The 21,470-nt window shown below is 40.5% G+C and overlaps 1 protein-coding gene across 36 annotated transcripts in view; it reads left to right on the top strand.

The window, feature by feature from the left end:
* Positions 1-21,470, top strand: part of MAGI1 (membrane associated guanylate kinase, WW and PDZ domain containing 1) — a 666,590-nt gene that overhangs the window by 615,682 nt on the left and 29,438 nt on the right. For 19 of the 36 annotated variants that reach the window (XM_063703896.1, XM_019023922.4, XM_019023925.4 and 16 more), the window contains 3 exons: positions 4,163-4,194; positions 14,278-14,494; positions 18,402-18,485. In XM_063703896.1, coding sequence (XP_063559966.1) covers positions 4,163-4,194; positions 14,278-14,494; positions 18,402-18,485 — 333 coding nt within the window. The remainder of the gene's footprint in view (positions 1-4,162; positions 4,195-14,277; positions 14,495-18,401; positions 18,486-21,470) is intronic. The other 17 variants (XM_055383931.2, XM_063703895.1, XM_019023923.4 and 14 more) reach the window with 1 other exon arrangement.

Genomic DNA, 21,470 nt, shown 5'->3' with positions numbered 1-21,470 from the left:
GGCAACAGAAGGAGACTCTGTCCAAAAAAAAAAAAAGAAGCAGTATAGAGTTTTGTTTATTGTGGTATCTGTGGATATGTATGTGTGTATTTATAAATAAATAAAGCTTTTCTTGATGTAGAGATACTAAAAATAGTTAATAAAGCCACGCATAATCCCATGAGCCAAAGAAAATACTGTTTTCATGCATAACCTTCTAGCCTTTCTTTGCAAAATGGTATGTATTCTGTTACAGCTTTACTTTTTTCATATAAATTATTTGTGTACAAGCATTATAAAATTTCACCAACTGTGACATTCTGCCATTTAGTTATAGTTTATGGCCTTGATATTTAGAGGAAAACAGATTTCTCCTCCTTACATTAGTTGGTCAGGTCCCAGTCACTAGCAAAGAATTTGCCATTCGTTTTTTCCAAAATGACACCATTTTAATAGAGAGCTTTAGATACTCAAGTCGCAAGCTTTTCTCGCTCCTGCAGATCACACTTTGAACATACACTTCCCTGGAAAAGTTTTCTGGGATCCCTTAGAAGTAATATTTGCTGCCTTCTAAGGCCCTAAGAGCGGATGCTGCCATCCATAAACTCTTTCTTCTGCCTCTTCTGAAAGTTCCCCTTCCTTACCCTGAATGGACCAGACAAGCCCATTAAGACAGGTGCCGTATGCCTTATATGTAATATGTGACATGATTTATAGAACACAAACTTCCTGCTGCCACAAGGCATACAAAGTGTTTGCTTGTCTAGGGAAGACCAAGACCACTGGTATGCCATGAAGTATGGGATGATGTTGCTTCCTATGGCCTGGCTGGTAGGGATATCTCTGCAGTTAACCAGTTACATACTCGCTATCTCCTTTGATAGGTCTTGGAGCATTCTGTCTTGTCAAGCAGTGACCTTTTGAGTCTTTTCTGTTAGGTCTCCCAGCTGTTTTCAATCCATCTGAATAGTTTGGGCTAAAATAAATTATAAACTAATAAGGTTTTTCCAGCATTCATATGTATTAGATTTTAAGATTTAATGACCATGTGGGCCTAAAACAAATCTTTGAGTTCTTTTTTAAAAAAGCAATCAAGTGGAGTCTCTTGATTTTTGACTATTTAAATATTAATTTGTGGTTGTAACCTGCTTTTGGGCTGCTGTAAAAGGTGTGGCTTTTTAAAATGAAGGTTTTCAGCAACTAGCCAGCAAAGAGGAACAAATGCCTCTTTAAACAAAGATTTTCTTATTTGTTGTAATATACGGTTTGTTGCGTCAGTTGAGCTGGGATCTTCTGGAATATTCCATGGACTACTTCCTCAGAGGAAACAGACCTTAACTGGTTACCGCCATATCCTTCAGACTGGTTGGCTTTGTGTAGTTAACAATGAAGGGGCCATTAATTAATTAATATTTATTTTTGAATTAGTATTTTATTGCATCAGTGATATGTGAAAATGCTGGTCTTAAAAAAGAATTCTAAATAAGGCTAAAGTCTCCTTAAATGAGTCCCTCTGATCCTTGCCCCTCCTTGCCACTATTGAACATATCCACATTATCCATTTGATGTGGACGTTCATGGAAGGCAAAAGCCACACATGTGTTTGAGTGTGTGGAGCACCTGTCTCCTGCTGTGCCTGCCATTCTGCAGTGTGGCATTTTACTGAACATTATGTTTTAAAGACCATGTTGTTACCTGTAGAGATAGCTCATTCCTTTTAACCTAGCTTTGTAGGTTGGATGCCCCACAGTTTTTTAGAATTTCCAGTTGTTTCCAGTTTTCTTTTCTACCAACAATATTGCACTGAACATCATTGTGAATGCACCTTCGAATGTGCATTGCTAGAGAATGAAAAATGCCCTTTATTTTATATATGAAGCTCTTAAGAGAAGGGATTTGAAGATCGGCCAGAGTCTTACAAATGATTAGCAGAGTATAGATTGAAACCATTTTCCTTGACTCTGCTTACCTAATGGGGGATTGTTTCCAAATTTTCATGTAGGTCATTGGGATCCTGGGCAGAGTCAAGTGTAGTAAAAGATAACTATGGTGAAACCTTGCTGATTCCAATTAACTAAGAAGGTCTCTCTTAATTAGGAGAAAATATGAATTTAAAGATGTCATCTTATATAATTTTGAAGTTTATACAGTGACCCACACTTATACAACCTAATAAAATTTCTTAAGGGAATCATATTAATAAGCCAAAAAAAGCACTTAATTGTTATTTTAAAAAATAAAGACATGTCAAAATTGTTCAACACAGTTACTTGTATCCATAGGTAAAATATTTTCTCCTATAATCTTTTTTATATTTTAATATGCTTAGCAGATGATTTTTCTGTAGTTAGTGCAAGATAACTATACCACTTCCTTTCTGAATGATGTAAATTAGCTAAGGAAGGTGAAAAGGTGTAGACATTTGAGTAACTCCTCTGTGCCAGGTAGGAGGCTTTTAAACATTTTCTCTTGTTTCATTATCTTAATAATCTTGTGAAGTGAGTCTTACTATTTTCCCTTTATAAATGGAGAAACTGAGACAGAGAGGGCCCCAAAGCACTTTGTTAAAGGATGCCTATCTGAGTTTGCCTGATTTGAAAGAGTAATACTCTCCCATATCAGAGTTTCCTTAAATATGGTCCTCAGATTCTCTGTATCAGAATCTCCTGGAATTTTTGTTAGTACTGCAGATTCCTCGGCCCCCAGTGGTGGGACCTGGGCTGCTGCATTTCTGACAAACTACTGGGTGTGCCTTATGCCCTCTGAGGTCTGGGAGCCAGGCTTCCATGGTGACCTCATTTTGGTGATGCAAGGAACCTTGCCAGAGGGTGCCCCCATGCCTCCCAGGACGAGTAATCCTCATCATGCCTCACTCCCAGTGGGCACTCTGCCGGCTCATCTGGGCTGCTTCCTCCTTACTCACCCACTTGCCTTGCCTCGCCTTACATTACTTGTGCTGAACTCAGCATGGCTCATGGTTTGACAAGTCACTTCCAAAAGAGTTGAGATCGTCACACTCCCTAGGAATCACTTTCAAAAACAGGTTGAAATCTCCAGTGCACCATCACCAGATCCCAAGCATCTCTTGTGTGCTTTATACAGATAGAATCTGCATTTTGCATTCTAACTCCTGCCCAAAGAAAAAAATCAAAAGAGGCAACAGCTTGCAGAAATGAGTACTTTTGAAACACCAATGCACGCTTTATTTTCCTTTCTCACCTGTCTTTCGCACCCTTCCCTGGTGGTAGATTTCCCATAAGTCTGCCCCCAATTGCTCCTGACTTCCCTAGAATTGAGGAGCTCACTTGTCCCTTCCAGCTCCAGCCCTCCCACTAAGGACAGGGTTTTGGAAGAGCCAGCTGGATTCAATGACCTCATTTGCCTTTCTTTCTCCATTATTATCTTTTTCTTTCAGCTTTGTGCAATTTTTCTTTTTCACTCCCAAATGACATGCTTTCCCTCCTGAGGGCTAGTCCTGCTCCAGTCCTTTCCAACAAGCTGTGAGTAGGAGGTTGCTTGGATGACTGGCAGACGTTGAGACAGACGTGTGCTGATGATCCAGAGGGGACCCTAGACCAACTTGGATTTGTGTTCATTTGTTAGCATTCTGTGTTGGCAAAAGAGCATCCGTCTTTGTTTTGGTATTGAGCTCATCCAAATAAAGAAAGCATTTCCTCTTCCGAAAGGCAGAGGAAAAAAAAAGAAAAGACCAAAAAAATTTTTTTAATTTTAACCATGTACTCCTTTGAAACTAAATATATACCCTTTCCTCTGTCCTGATTGGTCCGTTTCAATTGACAAGTGGATCGTGTGGAAAGGAAATATCCTGGACTTAATTGTAAGTTAAGTCTCTCTTAATCCAGAAGAGCATTTGAGATTCTGTCCAAGTGTTCAATTTCCCAGGCCGCTGAGGTCTGTGAATTTCTTTTCCCAGCCTCCAGGCTGCTGCAGTACAAGTCAGCATAGCTAATGCAGATAGATCTCCTGCCTCTCGCTCTCCTCCTCCCTCTGCTTTGATTCGATATGAACAGCCTGGTAACTCCGATGCTGGGGAGAAATCTGACATAACTCTGCAGATGGCTAGGTTGCCATGGAACACCTGGGGATTGTTCTTTAAGGAAAAGGTAACATTTATATGCTAATGATTTCTTCCCCCCTCCCCTCCTTGTTGCATTTTTTCCAGGGCTGCCAGTTCCCAAGAAGAGCCCAAAGTCGGTAAGGACTTGTCAGTTACTTGGTGCTTGTTGGGGCTGGGGTGGATGGTGGGGGGCTGGAGGTGGGAGGGTACTCTGTGTGGCTTCACTTCACTAAATGTGTTTTACAGTGGATGGGGGAGACAGGAGCTGGGGCTCATTTTCTTAAGTTCTGGGGATCTGTTTGTTATACAAGGTATTTGGGCTTGTCTTTAACTGTATAGTGATTTGTGGGCAGGCTGCAGGAGCCAGGATAAAGAATGCATGTTTGAAATCTTCTCTATACAAATGCATCCACACTCTCCTTCAAAGGGATGAGTTTCTTAGCCGTTTTAACTTGATACAAATGCTATTGTTTCCTTTGGAAGGAGAGAAAAAAAGAAAGCTCCACCTGCTCCGTGAGTAGCATTGCTCTCAACTGGTGTTCCCAGCCATTCACATGTCTACCCATTCTCTCCCTTAGCTTTCTTAGGCGCCGGAGGATGAATTATTTACAAAATAAAAAGCCTGTAGGTTTAAGGAAGAATTGCTCTGCCCAATATATGTGACCATGCTCAGATGGAACAATGTTCACTGCCCCAGCACTGAAAATAAGACATTTCCTTGCTGTAGAAATGTCCTTTGTTGTTTTGCCAGCTTTAGCAGCATTATGCTGCAGGTATAGGATTCTTAAAAAAAAAAAAAAAAAAAAAAAATCAATGTTTTGCTGTCCTTTCCAATCTGGTTTCCCTGAAGATGCATTACCTAGTTGACATGTTAGCTAATAGCTTAGAGGCTATAGTGTTTTGCTTGGTGGTATGGGTTTATGCTCCCGGGGCACTAATGACAAATTAAAATGCTGCTTAACTCAAAATCTGGAACTCCAGTGCCTGTGAAATTGATCTGGGTGGAAGGGGCTTCCCAATTCATTAACATTAGGATAAAGAGGGATGTTTCCATGTGGTTTAGAAGATTTGGGGGAGGGAAAATGTACAGCCTCGGGCCATCCAGGAAGGGAGAACCTTGAAAACTTTGCGGCTTACGGTGCTGCAGCTGAATTCTTTCCACCTGTCTCCAAGCCTGGCAGCATGAGGCAGAAGTTTATTAAGGAGATGAGGGAGGGAGCTTCCTGCATTTTAAACCTCACTCCTAAGTTCTCCAAAGAGAAAAACCTGCAATAATTGATGTGATTCCAGTGGCATAGTGCCGTGGTGATTGGAACTTTGACTTCAGGGCTGGTTTCCTTGTCAGTGTGTGTTAATATCCAGGCAGAAAAGTGCTGGTTGGTGCCCACATTGGAACCACAAAGATGCCAGAGTGTGTGCATGTGCGCATGTGTGTCTCCCTGTCCCTTGGTCATAGCCAGTAACCCATCTGCCTTCAGAAAAGTGGAAGGAAATCCAGAAGATGTGTCTCATAAGCTTGAGTTAGCATGAACCATCCTTTTTTCTCCCCCACCCCAGCCATGCTATGTTGATACATGGGCTTATTTTACACACCCCACATGGAATGGAGTCTTAACAAGGAGTGTGCTGAGGGAGACATAGTAGTTTTGAGCAGGTAGCATGACGTCAAGTAGCAAGGTGTTCTTTTCCATTTTGCATTCCATTTAAATTTAGTGTGCAAAAGGATTTTTGTAATTCATTTGCATTTCTGTTTCCCCCAAGTGTTTTGGAATTACCTGGTGAACTCAAAGGCTATCAAATAGGTATTGAACCTGCATTCACCAAGTCAGTTAAGAGAATTCCCTATGACAGTTAATTTTTGCAGAAGCCATATCATTAGCAAGCAGCAAGCCAATTACTTGGGCTGCATTCCTAAGAAAGAAGCTCTCAACTGCTTTACCCATAGTCTGCTGGTTCTTAATTACCACAAGCTAAGAGAGTGATGTGTTGCTGGGTTAGAAAATAATAAGCCCCCAGCTTGGGGCTTGTCCTTACCTGATTTCTGTGCCAGGACAGGGTTGAGGATTTTCACAGCATTGCTGGCACACACTGGCAGTTGCTGTACAAAATTTGGGAGCTGTCGGCCAAGGGCTGCTGTTGGATGTAAAGTGCTGCTGACATCTGTGATCAGTGAGAGCTCTGTACAGGTGGGTTGAAAGTAGTTTCCCTTTCCCAGTTTGAATTTTGATGATGTCCTGCCAGGGAGACAGATGATTGTGGGATTTTTCTGGTGGGGTCAGAGGGAATTCACAGGGAAGCTGGATGTCCTGGTACCAGAAAGCCATTCAAGTAATGACACATAAGGTCAATTATGCAGGATGCATAATTAAAAGCACACTGATTGTACCTGGGTTGTGACTCACTTAGATTTGGCAGTAGCTCTGTGCACATGTGCACAGTGGTCTTAGCTCAGGACCATTGTGTTGTGGTTGTTTTGTTTATTTTATTCGAGGCTCCTGACAATGTTGGCTTGCTCATGTGACTGGCAGCTTCCTTTTGCCCTCATACCTTTTTTTTTTTTTAAGGTTTTCAATAATTAAGTAGTTGGGTTTTTATTAGAACAGAAGGACTTATCTTTTTTTATCTTGTTTCTTCTCCTGGATAGTCCCTGTAGCTTACTCTTAATAAGCAATTTCACCTGCAAGATTTAGTTTAAATGTTGAAATTGTGGTTTATATACTCATTGGGGACAATGGCAGTATCTTAATAAAAATTTATTAATTTAATACCTGGACTTTCATAACATCAGGGATTTTTCTGCCAAATAGTAGAGACAAAAACAAGACATATTTTCTGTCAGGTTTTAGACCTCTCTGGGAAACTGATTCTGTGGCCCAACTTAATCATCCTGACTGAAAACTCATTTAACTGAGACTCTCAGTCTAAATCACCCACAAGGATGTTGTGTATGAGAATTTAAAACTAAATATCACACCAAACCCTGAATTTTAAGTCAGTATCCACCCGTTTTCCTATGAATTCATTTCCCAACTCTTCTCCCTTAATCTGTCCCCTCTTTTTTTTTGAGATGAGGTCTCACTTTGTCATCAAGGCTGAGTGCAGTGGCACAGTCATAGCTCACTGCAGCCTCGAACTCCTGGGCCCAAGCAATCTCTTGCCTTAGCCTTCCAAGTAGCTGGGACTGTAAGTATGCACCACCATGCCTGGCTGATTTTTATATTTTTTGTAGAGGCGGGAGTCTCACCATCTTGCCCATGCTGGTCTCAAGTGCTCCTCCTATCTTGGCCTCCCAATGTGCTGGGATTACAGTCATGTGCCATCACACCTAGCTATCATGTTCTATTTATCCGTCTGTTCCTCCACCTACATATTCATCTTTCATCCATTCATTCATCCATTATTCAGAAAACTAGTATTTAGAACCCATTAAATAACAGGTTTGGTGTGAAGCACTGGAAATACTATAATAAATAAGGTGGTCATGGCACCTCTCTTCTTGCAGTTTGCAAACAAACCGTGTATTGATTGCTCCTTGCAAAAAAAAGATTAATTGTCACAAATTTCCAAAATGTTTATGCAATCATTTCATCAATAAGTATTTATTATTTTATGTATGCCAGACCCAGTGCCAATATTGGATAAGAATTAATCAGAAAACATCCCTGCCCCCATGGAAATGGGGAGGGAGAAATAATAACCATATTAACAGGCAGATCTACAAAGATCCTCACCTCATAGGGATTAAAGTGTGATGAGCATTAATAAAGCAGAAATATAACATGGAAGCAACTACACACATAATGTAATCATTCCACTCTTAATTATAATGACTTATAAGTCATCATAAAATGCCAACACCCATGATTGAATAAGTGCTGTGATTGAGCTGTGGAGTACTTTGGAGTTCCCCAGCAGCCTAGGCAACATAGGAAACCACATTCTTTACTTAGCTATTATTGTCAGATGAAAGAAAGTGTACCATATTCACTAAAGAGACAAGAGTTTCCTGTTTACTAAAAAAAAAAATTCTACCAAAAGTTTTTATATAGAGGACCCTGGATGGTGGGCAAAGCATCCAGTGCCCATCCACATTGAAGAGGCAGTCTCTTCAACAGCCTCTTTAGAGCAGACATAGCAAGCTGTCTGCAGGGTAGCCACAGTGTTAGGTTTTTGTTCCACTATCGTCTCTGTCCCTTTCCCCTGCAAGAGATGCTAAAGGAAATTGCTGAAAACTAGTCATTAAGAGATGTGAGGGAGACACTCCTTTTACACACACACACTGAGTGACCCTGGCCTAGATCATTCCATTTTATGTACCCTGCCTCTTTCTCAGACTCACACAGTTGTGTGGCACCTGTCTTCCTTTTCCCTGATGCCACTTGTGTGACAACCAGCAGGATGATTGATCCCATCAAAGCTTCTACAGCCTACAAGAAGAAACAGTGAGAGTAGTAGATGGGTGAAGGCATAGGATCACTTAAGTCAGTCTCCTTGCCTCTCACTTCCTGTGGCAACTCCCCTTCTCTGCCTTTTGGAGCCCTGGAAGATGGACTTTGCCATTGTATTACATTCCTTTAAAACATGCAATGTGAACCAGAACCCACTTTCATATCCAGTCAATGCCTGCCTTTTCTTCTCCGTTAACTCCTCTCGCCCACCTTTTTGGAAGAAATCGTTTGACTTAGACCCATACATGATAAAAGAAACAAAAGGAATGACCATCCTCTGCACTGGCTTGGATTCGAGTCTCTGATTTTCACACACCCTTTAATGACGTTGGCCTAATACCTCATCAGCACTTGGAGTTTTTCCTGTTGTCCATGTAAATCACTGCAGTAGCCTTCGCTCTTTGCAGATAAGTGAACTGTAAATAATTTTGCTTTAAAATGGATCGATTTGTCATTTTAAAGCCACATGAATTCTTTTCATCATTTAAGCTCCTAAGTGCTGTCTGTATTCATTTGCTCTTCCAAGCAAATATTTTCAGTTCACTTTATAAGTACCTACATTTTGAAATCATTCTGGGAAATACTGATGAGTTGATTTTTTTTCCCATTTCCATTTATAAAAACCAATATGTCTTCCCAATTTCCCTGGCCTGACAGTAAGTAAGGGAATCATTCATTTCAGAGAGGTTGGTACAGTTTTAGTTTAAAAGGTCTTGTGATACAGGTTCTTGGCCAACATGTGGCCAAAGACCTTTACGGAATTTTTTTAATTGAGCCCATTTCCATATTCCTAGTTGGCTATGAATTGAGACTCAGCAGTAAGACTCTTGCTTCAAAAATATCAACATAATGACAACAATTAGCATTGGAAATTCCTATCTTAATATATGGCACCCCTTCTCAACCAGTTACTCACACTAGAGATGTGGTGCATGGATATCCTTGTTTCTAAGCTCTCCTCCTTTTGGTGATCCTCTTCACCTCCCTTCTCTCCTGTCCCCTCCATTCTCCTGCTCCTAAGCCTCCTCCATCCAGTCTGTCAGCAATCCCTGTTGAATTTGGCAACAAAGTGTCTTCTGACCTCACTTGTTCTTTTCCTGGGTAACTCCAGCTACCCTGGTATTGCCCACCTCAGGTCCCCACATTGACTGCACCTGGGGCTTCCTGACTGGCCTCTCTGCATTCACTCCTCTTCCCCACCAATCCATTCACCACCCAGTAGTGACACCAAACTTTCTGGAAACATGTTGGCTCTTGGAACATCCCCACTTGAAATTCATTAATGGATTCCCCCTCTTGAAACTAAGAATGAAACCCAAACTCCTTACGTAGCCCACAGGGCTCATGCATTATGTGGCCTCCCAGTTCCTCTCAGGCCACCCTCCCTTGCTGTGCCACACTAAGCTTTTTTGTTCTTCAGAAAGTCCACTTAGCACACCCTCTTTTTTTTTTTTTTTTTTTTTTTTTTTGAGATGGAGTCTCGCTCTGTCACCCAGGCTGGAGTGCAGTAGTGTGATCTCAGCTCACTGCAAGCTCCACCTTTCCAAGCGATTCTCGTGCATCAGCCTCCCAAGTAGCTGGGATTACAGGTGCATGCCACCACACCTGGGTAATTTTTGTATTTTTAGTAGAGATGGAGTTTCACCATGTTGGCCAGGCTGGTTTCGAACTCCTGACCTCAAGGGATCTGTGTTCCTTGGCCTCCCAAAGTGCTGGGATTACATGTGTGAGCCACCATGCCTAGCCTTCTCTTTCTGTTAGTAGGGTTCTTCCAGAGTCCTCTCTTTACCACCTTTCTAAAGGACATTGCAGTGTGTTGCTGTCAATAGATTATATTTGATTAATATTCATCTACACACACTATGTATACACACACTTAGATACATTCCCAGGGATAAATTTCAAGAGCTCAGGTACCATCTATTCCTTATTTACATGTTGTTTCCCTCAGTATCTGGCACACAGCAGGTGATCCTATGTATTTATTGGGTTAAGTGAATAAATCTACTGCAGGTAGGGCAGCACACTTAGGAGCGCCTGGGCTGGATGTTATATCATTTGTGTACTAGGTTTTTCCATTTTTCCATGTTCTTAGTATGCACAGGGTTTCGTTAACAGACTTAAAAGTATACTTTTAACTACAGCTACTTGTCTTTGGGCTAGTGTCTCACCTAGGAAAATGAGGTGAAATACAATTGCATTAAATGCAAATCTGCTCCTGTGTCATAAATAGTTCAGAAGTGAACGTATTCTCATGCCCCTAGTCTTCTGGGAGGTGATCCAGACTGCTGAAAATGCGTACAAGTTGACTTTAATTTGGGAGATATATAAACATGGTTTTTCTCCTGGACAGTTCTGGGCTCTAACCAGATAAAGGACAACCTCATAGCTAATTAGCATGCTAACAGAAAATAAAAAAAAAAAATACTTTGAACTCCCCTCACCCCCACAGCACAGTTTTAAAAAATCCAGAGTGCCAACAAGATATTAAATTACAGAATATATCTTCAAATTAATGAGTTTTCATAATTGAACTTGAGAAGGAACATAGAGTGAGGTTAAGTCTTAGCAGGGAGAACATCCAAAAAGCTTCCAGATTATTGTGTATTTAGCCCATTAGTGTGCCATTTATATATGCCAGTTAGAGATAGTTGAGTGGTGGCGCAGTTTTTAGAGCACATTCTCAGGATGCTCCTTTACTTTTATTTTCCAGTTTGAGGTATAAAATTTAGATGGCATTTAAAAGAGACTCAGAGGTGCAGTTTGACCGAGAGGCAGTTTTGCAAACTCATTCCAGATTGTGTCTGTCATTTGGTGTTAAATTGGACCTAAATGAGTCATTTATTGGGGAGGTGAGAAAGGGTGTTATAATTTGAAAAATGGCCCAAGCATTTCCAGTAGGCTTCATTTGCACTCTCTATTTCTGGTGGAACCATCTCTTCAGTTAAACGTAAGAGATCTAGGTTCTTCCATGTCAGGGATTTATTATACTGGGACAGACATGAGAGGGTTTCAGAAACCCATGACGTGACATGCTGAATCTCTGCACACGCATGTACAGGTATGTATGTAAAAGCACATACGCATTTTCTCTGGGAGACAGGTCCAGTACTTTTATCAGACTTTCTCAGTGGGTCAGGGATGCCAGAAGGGTATTTCTCTCCAGTTCAGGAAGAGGGATCAAGTGGAAAAGGTTTGAGTTAGGCTTCAGAAGGTAATGGCCCAAGAAGACAATGGAACAGAAACTGCCAATAACCCTACAAAAGAAGCAGCAGCACAAGGTTGTTTCCTGCAGGTAATCCTGCAGTGTGCACACCTTTGTGAAGCGTAGTTTCAACACGATGAGACCAGAGCTTCCAGGGTCAGAATTTAGTGCTCATAGGCCAACCCTGGAATCAATCTGGCATCTACTAATTTGAGGAACCAAAAGAGAGTGGTCCTTTGAAGGGAGGCATGCCACTCTCAGGGTAAATGCAGAGGTCTTTTATTGAGTTTTTTGCTTTTACATTTAAAATATCTTTCCCCTTCATAGGTGAACAAAAGTAAAACATTACTAAAATGTAAAAAAATAGGAAGTAGCAGTTCCCGTTAATTCTATTTACCAAGGTTCATTTTGAAATGAAAATGACTTTAAATTTTGTCTTGATTATAAAAAGTATTCTCTGTGCACCATAAAAATAAAAAAGGTAGGTAATGTGGGAAAGTATAATGATAAGAGGGAAAAACTCCACCCATAATCCCATTTTTTCTATGCGTTGTTATGTAGGTTCACACAAAAAAAGGGCCGATGCTATACATGGTTGTTTATAATCAAGACCCTTGTAAAGACCACATTGAAGAGCGGGGGACGGGGGAGCGGTGGGGGGAGAGAAAAACAACATTCCCATGTGCATGCAAAAGAAAATGAGTATGGTATCCATCATTTACATTTTCTCACTCTGACCTTGGGAGCTGAATTCACTGTTGGAGGAGAAACTGTTGAAGTTGGCAGAGCCAGGTTCTATCAACTCTGGAATGGCAACCAAATCTGAGCTGAGCACTTGATCCTCAAAAGAGAAAAATGGTGACGTGAGATGATGATGGTGTTTGTTCCCACCCAAACATCAGCGTGTTTTCCTGGCATCTGCAACAGTGTATGTTTTTCCCCTTGAATTGGAGTGAATTAAGCCTCTCATACAGTTTTCCCAAGACCTCCAGGATAGCTTAGAATATGGTCCTCAAATTTCTCCTGCAGGCACATCAAGTATAATTTTAAACGGTCTCTCTTGCCTTCATTGAATGCATGTCCAGTTGTTCTCAATTTTGAATCCTTGCCAATACCTGCATTCAAATCTGTAATAGTCAAGAGCAAATGAAGTTTTTGTCCTCCTTGGTCTTTCTTCAGATACTTGTTTCAAAGCAATTACTGGAAGGAGAGGAAGTATAGGGACCTGAGAATTAAATGAAGAGAACTTGCAAATTCCCAGCAGAATTCCAGGGGAATGAAAGATGAAGGATACTTGGGGAGACAGCAAGGAAGAATGGCCTTGATAGGATTGATCGGAACACCTGGTGGAAGAATTGGGCTCTTCCCTAAAGAACTTCAGGGATCTAGAATGATCAAGGTCAAAGCTCTTATAAAGTACTTTAAAACCACGAGCTCTACAGGATCTAAAAAAGAGAATGGAGAGCCCCTTCTTGTCCTCTACCCCATACAATGCTTTAAATCAGCTAAGTATAGTGACATGGTGTCTATGGTATATGAGGCATGACTGCAGGATTTTTTGTTTTGAATAGGGAATGCTAAACACCTGAGATTACCACAGTCTTTTACTGGAGAAAATAAGCACTACAGTTATTTTCTGTTCTACCCACTATTTTCCTTTCCATTAGGTCTTACTCTCCATTCATTCCCCATTCTAACAGAGCTTTTTGTAAAATGAGAAGGGTCTTTGCTGAGCAGATTTTAATGAACAAGGACTTGGTTATTCAACTGAAATTTAAATGGAACTCTTCCCCTTTGAATATTATAATACTTGGACTTTGGAGAAGTTGCAAATCTGAGAAGGCTGACCCCCAGAGGTCAACTCATATACAAAGTTTGATCTTGGTTTTCAACCAGCAGTACTGTCAGCAGTTTAAGAGGTGAAGTGTAATGCTTGCAAAATTGATTAGCTAAGAATTATGGAAGTTCTTCATATATTAGTAATTTCTACACCTAGAAATACCAGTAAACATATAATACTAGGCATGATTTTTAAAAGATCTGACCTCCTTTTTTTTTAATAGTCGAAAAGAATGGATAGCAAACTCTTAGAGAGGAATTGGGTATTTTATTATTAAAAGATACAAGACATGGAGTCCTGAGGAGCATCTTTAGCCCTGATTATATTTCTTCTGGATATTATAGCCTTATCGTAAACCACTCATGGTATTTGGTGTCACATATTTTTGTGAAAATGGGAATGTTAAAACTGATCCATCTTGCAGTAAACGAGCATAGCGTCTTAGCTGAGAACCTGTGATGAATATCAGATTTGTTTTCCGCTGTAGCCCAGAGAGCAGTATGGGTTATGATTATGTCTTCCTATCTGGCCCACCCCTGTGTTTGTCTGCCAATCACCTGGGGATTTATCTGCATTCAGCATTAGCTGGAGAAAGGTGGGAGCCAAAATACTGTTGATGTGTGTGTATATGCAGAAGTGCTAAACAAAGACAAGCTGGTGGAAAACAGCCATTTAGAGAACCAATAATAATCTTTTCTTCTTGCCCCTCTCACTTACTTACTTTCAGCAACCACTGGAAAGGAAAGACAGCCAGAATAGTTCTCAGCACAGTGTTTCCAGCCACCGAAGCCTGCACACAGCATCCCCAAGCCACAGCACACAGGTGCTCCCCGAGTTCCCACCTGCAGAGGCCCAAGCTCCAGATCAAACTGACAGCTCTGGCCAGAAAAAACCAGATCCTTTTAAAATCTGGGCCCAGTCCAGGAGCATGTATGAAAACCGACGTGAGTAGCATCCTGGCCTCTGTCTTACCCTGACCCCTCCGCAGGGCTCTACCTTTCTCTTGAAGGTTATTGAAAATAGATGAGTTGCAGTGTGTAAACTGGATAAAGTGAAATCCACAAGAGGCAAAAGTATCACAGAGGGAGTGGACTCTGCTGGCTATTCATGGAGGCTCCACTATGCCTTCACTTTGGGGAGGGGGTAGAAGTGGATGGTTATCACATAAATGCCCTGGGTAAAAATGGGTTTTTTTCCTCCCTTCAGTTAAAAGGAATGGTAGATAAGAGCTGCTGTCTCATTAATTCTCCGAGTGGAGATTGTAATGTGCTCTGAGCACAAATCTGATATGCAATAGAACTTAAACATGATTGACTGGGATATTGGGCTAATGAGAAGAAATTAAATGCTTTTTAAGTGGTCTCTTGATTTTTAAAAATACTGGTAATTTTTTTTAACCATTATAATCTCTCTAAACATTCCCCACAAAAAGGAAAAAACCATAGCAGTGAGTGGTTGTGCTTTAATTACTTACCCAGTGCTTTACCTTTTCTATAAATATGAGCCAGTGATAGTATACTTTGTAACTTCTTGGCTTGTATAAACATAATATCACCCTCATGTTTAACGTCTTTTTATTATGAAATGATTTCCAAAAACTATTCACCATAAATAATATTCATTTATCTTACCAATGAACGTTCCTAAAAATGCCTTAATTTTAGGTGATGCAAATTGATTGTTGTTGTTGGGTAGCTGTTTTCTGATGTTTTCTTATAATGATCAGGGTGAGGCAGCTATGAAGGACAGATAACTCATTTTCTCTTTTTGGTATGGGGTAGGAGAGAGGTGTTGTGACGGTGGAGATTCGGTTTGTCGAAGGGTCTGGGAGAAGCTGGAAGAGTGAAGGGAATCATTTTGCTCATCCTCCCCTCAGCACAGGTTTCATTCCTAGCTGCAAATGTGGTCACTGCTCAGCAGGGTCCCCATCGAGAGTCGTGGCAGAGAGGTTGTGTGAGGTGTGGGTCCCCGGCCTCCTGTCCACCACACAGACCTGGCCATGCTGTGCTTCCTTTGCCGGCCGAGGTGCATGCTGAAAGTCAACTCCTCTGTGACCCAAGCAAAATGGGGCAGTGAGGCCAGCATCCTTGTCTGAGGAGGAAAGTTGGTCAGTCCACTGAATGATGCTCAGCAGTTGGGGGGCAGAGGTGAGCCTGGAGTCTTGCTGGTTATCAAATGTTAGGAGTCACTCAGGGCTTCATCCTTTTCCTTCTCAAGGGAGAAATATTACTGCCTTCTTGCTACCACAATGCATGGAATTAAATAGGCTGTTTTGGCTACAAGTTCACTCTGCTGACAAAAAGCCCACTAATTTGAGCAGGGACTTATTTAGTCGCTGGACTAGAAAGACACCCCTAAAGTACCCCTGAGGCCTGACTAAAGGAAATGAAATTCCATTTGGAATGACCTCATATGCAGTGGATGCTAACCAGGAACCAGGTTCTGTCCTCATTGTGTCTCCTCGCTCATTGTAGTGATTTCACTGAAGAAAACCGTTTAAGAGATATTTCCAAAGTGGAGCGTTTTCACATTCCCCGCACATTTCTCTCTGAGCTTGTGGCTCGTCCAATCAATGGCCCAACTTCAGTTAATGTTGAGATATTGCTTTATTGACCGAACTCCTGCTCTCCTCAATACAGTACACATTTATGATTGAGTTTTCCTGTATGAATCTTTTTGTGATAAAATGAATTGCATTCTGAAGGGCTGGCAGGGGCATCCTGGGTTGACAGGACAATTGTAAAACATCTGTTTAATAGAAGGCTCTTGCTCAAATGCCATTTTTACCCTGGTGGTGGCAAATTTTCTTAATAATTTGACTTAATCAAATGTTTCTAAAAAGTTTTCACTAGGAAAAAAAAATAAGAAAAATATGTAATGTGGCCATAGCCAGCTACTGTAAGTACTGAAATTGCTCAGGTGGCAGCCAGACTGAAATATTCGGGGCCAGGCACCATGGCTCAGTCATATAATCCCAGCACTTTGGGAGGCCGAGGCGGGCGGATCACAAAGTCAGGAGTTGGAGACCAGCGTGGCCAATATGGTGAAACCCCGTCTCTGCTAAAAAATACAAAAATTAGCCGGGCGTGGTGGCGTGCGCCTGTAGTCCCAGCTACTCAGGAGGCTGAGGCAGGAGGAATCGCTGGAACCTGGGAGGCGGAGCTTGCAGTGAGCTGAGATCACGCCACTTGCACTCCAGCCTGGGTGACAGAGCGAGACTCTCTCAAAAAAAAAAAAAAAAAATTCGGAATGGTGCCAGTTTTGTTCCTTCACTTTCTTTAACATCTGAGGAATCGGATAGAGAGCACAAATGAGAACCTGTTCCTTTTTGGTAATTGGAGTCTCTGTAGTTGACGGATAGATAGTAGCTACCTAATTGATGTTAACATTCACATGGATTTCTTCCTCACTACTAAATGAGGATAATGATGAGACCTCCCCCTGGCCCCCATGGTAATTATTCAGTATCTGTCACAGATTTGCCTATTTTCACAGCACCTAGGAATGAACCTGCATCAATCTCATCTTTGAATCAGTATTTTTCTTTGTCTGAGATCAGTTTCTGCCATTCTCTTAGGTTGTTTTGTATCTTGTCTTTCAAAGAGAAAAAAGTGTATAGCCTTGTTAGATGTGATTCCCTGCCCCCTCCCGCCAAGACAGTAAAATGAGCAGAGTAATCCAGGAAAAACACGAAAATTGAAGTCAGCAACAGCAGCTTAACTGTGCCATATTACCCTCTTTTTGTTGGAAATACATTTTTCTTTTTCTTTTCTTTTATTATTAGGGGCAATGTGGAGATTAACACAATCTGTGAACGCATTCCTTCACATGGTCTAAATGTGTTGTGATGTACCATATTTTTGATATGGCCATCTCTCAAGGCAGCAGTATTAGAATGAATCAGTCTGAATTACAAATGTGTTCATGAATCCTTTTGAAGGGTTTCAATGTTTAATTAAAAACAAAGACGAGCACTGAAGTCCTTTAAAAGCCATGTTGCCTGTTTTATGGTTTCTCTAGAATTGTGCACATCTTAAAAACGACAGCGATGCAGTCTTATTAGTAAATGTTTAGGAAAATCAGATCCTATCCAGTAGCATTTAGTACAAAAGAAATTATAAGGCTTATAGTTGAAACTTTGCCTGTTCACTATATAGTTTGGAAAGAAAAAGCTGAAAACTGTCCTATTAACCAACATTGTAAATCTGTCCTGCCTTGGAGAGACACGCTTACAAGTTTGGAAGTGGCGATTGAACTTCTTTATCATAGTGAGCTTAAGAAGCTTGGATATACCGCCAGATTTTAAGAGCAATTATGAGTTTGTATTTGTGTGTTTGTTCAGTTCTCGGATAGATCCATTGATTTGCATCTCTAAATATAAGACTATTCTGGCTTGAAATGCTTAGAATTCACCTGAACAGATATTAGTACAAGAATGAATTTCATCCTGGACTTGATACACTTTTGAATAAATGCTGTAGTATAGTGGTAGCACAAATATACTTAAATTTTTCAAAAAGCAATAAGGGTTTAGACAAACCATGATTGAAGTAAGGCCATTCAAGAATGTGTACTTTAGTGTGTCATTAAATAAGGAGAGTTTAAGATGGTAATAGGAGTTATAGGAAACTCTCAATGGTGCAATTGTAAATTCTACCTTTTTTACAAGTAAAGCACTGTGAAAAAAAAAGAAAGAAAAAATGGAATCAAACTATAGTCTTTTAAAATAACAGCCATGACCTTTATTGTGAAAGCTGAACTGACTGTTCCTTATCAATCAAAACTAAAATAAGTGAACTAAGAGAAAGAATGTACATTAAGCTTTGCAAAATTGTGAAATTAATATTCCAGCTATGTCACCTTCACCTGCGTCGGGATTGAGCAAGGGTGAGAGAGAGAGAGAAATCAATTCCACGAATTTTGGAGAATGTCCGAGTAAGGATCCGCTGAAAACTTTTGTCTCTCCATTTTCATTCATCTTGTTTGATGTTCTCATTGGTCTGGGGGCCTGGGGAGAAGTTCAGAAAAGAGAGGGAAGAAAAAAGGGGCATGAAGGGAAGTGCTTTGGAGCTCTTGTTGACCAAACGCAAACCAAAGACAAGATGGAATAAAAAGGGTTTTGCATGCCCTTGTCAAGTCTGGAAATGTGTTAGTTTGTCTGTAGTAATGGAGACACCAGGCAGTTTCTCTGCAAACCTGGTGGGTCCATTCTCTCTAATTATCAGAGGAAGTCTTTTGACTGCTTTATTGAATTGTCACTGGCATTACCCAAAGGAGACTAACTGCAGAAACTGTTCATATGCAAGGGCTTACAAATGAAAATTGGACAAGGTTTTCTTAGCTCTATTTGATTTAGCCTCACTCAAAAAAAGTGATATTAATATTGGGAAAATGGTTCTACCTTACTGCCGCCTAAAAACTTAATTCTAATAAAATCTGCCTGAAGTAAGGAAGAAAACCATTTTGGGAGAAGTAGTTTAGAAACTTCAATGCCTCTAAGGAGAGGTGGCCTCAGAGGACACAGAAGAGAGAAATTTTATAATCCCATAATGTGTTTCAGTACTCATTTATCGCCAAAGTTATATATTGGGGTAAATGGCATTTAGTTGGTAGAAGAGTAGAATTCTTAAAATACCAAAATTAAAGTAGCAAGACTTTCTTTGTAACATGTCTGTGTGTCGACGTTTATGTCTGTGTTTTCTGGCTCACTGTTGTGTCTTTAACATCCCTAGTGTCAGTGGGCATCTTCCTTTTCAACAGAAAACCTTTAAATAAATTTGCCATTTTCCCAGTGATTCTCAGAAGGAAAGGAAGCTTTTTTTTTTTTTTCCATGTGGCCTAAACGGTGTGATAAGCCTAAATCTGTTGGCCACAACCTCCCATACCATGCTAGCTCACACCTAAATGAGCAACAGTAGGCAGAAACTTGTTAAATTTGGTGTCACTGTAGGATGGGCAAATGTTCTGGTGTTAAATGATGCTGAGAAAAATGGATCTGGGCTGGAAGTCTCTGCAGAGGCCCTTTCGTTGTTCCCAGAAAGGCCACACACTCAGCAGACCTAAAACAGACTCTGCCAGGAACCCAGTGCTGGCTGGAAAGCACCAGTGGTCTATTTCAGTAATAATCCTCTTGCTTGAGTGAATCAAAGACGGAGACACAACTTGATTTAATTTGTTGTTTCATTGAGGCTATTACAGCAAATATCCTTTAGCCAGCTACTCGAACAGAAAGAAAATATTGTTACCTTAGCGTGCTCAAGAAAATATTACTCTCAAATTGTGTTTATGGGAGTCCTGTGCAGTAGCTTAGCTCCATGTTCTGGGTGTTTTGCAGCTTAGCCTCAGCAATTATAATAAAAGCAGTGGATAGAAAGCACCCATTTACAGCCCTGGCACTGAGATAGCTCAAGTAAAAAGATCAGATTCAAACTCCTCTGACTTGTACTTACTGGTCACTTGGTTTCTTCTCTGTTGGTGTATTCATTCACTATACATTTTAAGTTTGTGGGTGAATCACTAAAAAGGGACATCTCTTCGCCAACCTAAAATCTAAACATCCACCTTCTTCTTCCCTATTCCATTGTACAAAACTGGAGAAGAAAAGAATTAAATTCTCAGGCCTGCACTTTCCTTCAGCCCCAAATCCAGTTAATTAAATAAGAAGGTATGCACTATAGCATTTGAAAATCTCCTTTAGGATTCACTGCAACTGAAATATATTTTTTTCTCTTTAAAAAAAAGATATTTTATAGGTCATAAAACACCCTATGTATACATTAAAATATTAAGTAAGAATTAAATAGAAATAACTCTTTTACTTTAGTGAAGTAACACAGTGGTGTATAGAACAATTTCATGTATAGTAAGTATTTTCTTATGGAAATTGCATTTGTTTTAAAAAACAAGATATTCATTTTAAAGCCCTGGACCATTGCTGAGTATTGAAAGTAAAATATCAGGTTACTGGAAAATGAATTAATACTTTTAATGCTGAAATATCATAGGCAAATTCTAGAGTAAAGCAGTCATTTTGGCAATGAGATATATGATTCATTAACATAGACTTTTTGTCATCACCATTGATCTTAAGGATTTGGAGGCCTGGCTGATTTTGGTAATAGTATTGAAATCCTAATAAAATTTGTACAGTCACCCCTCAGTGTCTGCTGGGGATTGGTTTCAGGACACCCGCATCCCCAACCAAGGATATAAAAATCCATGGATGCTTAAATCCCTAGAAAATAGCCTAATATTTGTGTGTAACACACACACACACCCCTTCCTATATTATTTATTTGTTTGTTTGTTGTTTATTTATTTATTTGAGACAGGGTCTTACTCTGTCACCCAGGCTGGAGTGCACTGGGGCAATCATGGCTCACTGCAGTCTCAACCTCCCTGGCTCAAGTGATTCTCCCACCTCAGCTTCCCGAGTAGCTAGGACTACAGGCACACACCACCATACCTGGCTCATTTTTTATTTTTTGTAGAGACAAGGTCTCACTATGTTGCCCAGACTTGAATGCCTGGGCTCAAGCGATTCGCCTGCCTTGGCCTCCCAAAGTGCTGGGATTGCCACTGTGAGCCACTGCACCCCACCTCCTATATACTTTAAATCATCTCTACATTACTTATGACATCTAATACAATGCAAATGCCATGTAAATAGTTGTGATACTGTATTACTTAGGGAATAACGACAAGAAAAAAATCTGTACGTATTCATCACAGCTAAAACCATTGTAGGTCTAACAAATTTTCTATCTGTGATTGGTTGAATATAAGGATGCAGAACCCACAGATATGGAGGACTGACTGTATGCAGAAATACTAGGATGTTTTAGAGTAATTTTTGGCAAAAATGATCTAACAAAGCCTATTAGCATTGCTAGCCTTAATTATTTTAAGGAAGAAGAAAGT

Source organism: Gorilla gorilla, chromosome 2 (genome assembly GCF_029281585.2).
Source record: "Gorilla gorilla gorilla isolate KB3781 chromosome 2, NHGRI_mGorGor1-v2.1_pri, whole genome shotgun sequence".
In the NCBI taxonomy this organism is placed as follows: domain Eukaryota; kingdom Metazoa; phylum Chordata; class Mammalia; order Primates; family Hominidae; genus Gorilla; species Gorilla gorilla.
Note: the sequence above shows the minus strand (reverse complement) of the source record. Positions and strands in the feature narration are given on the sequence as shown.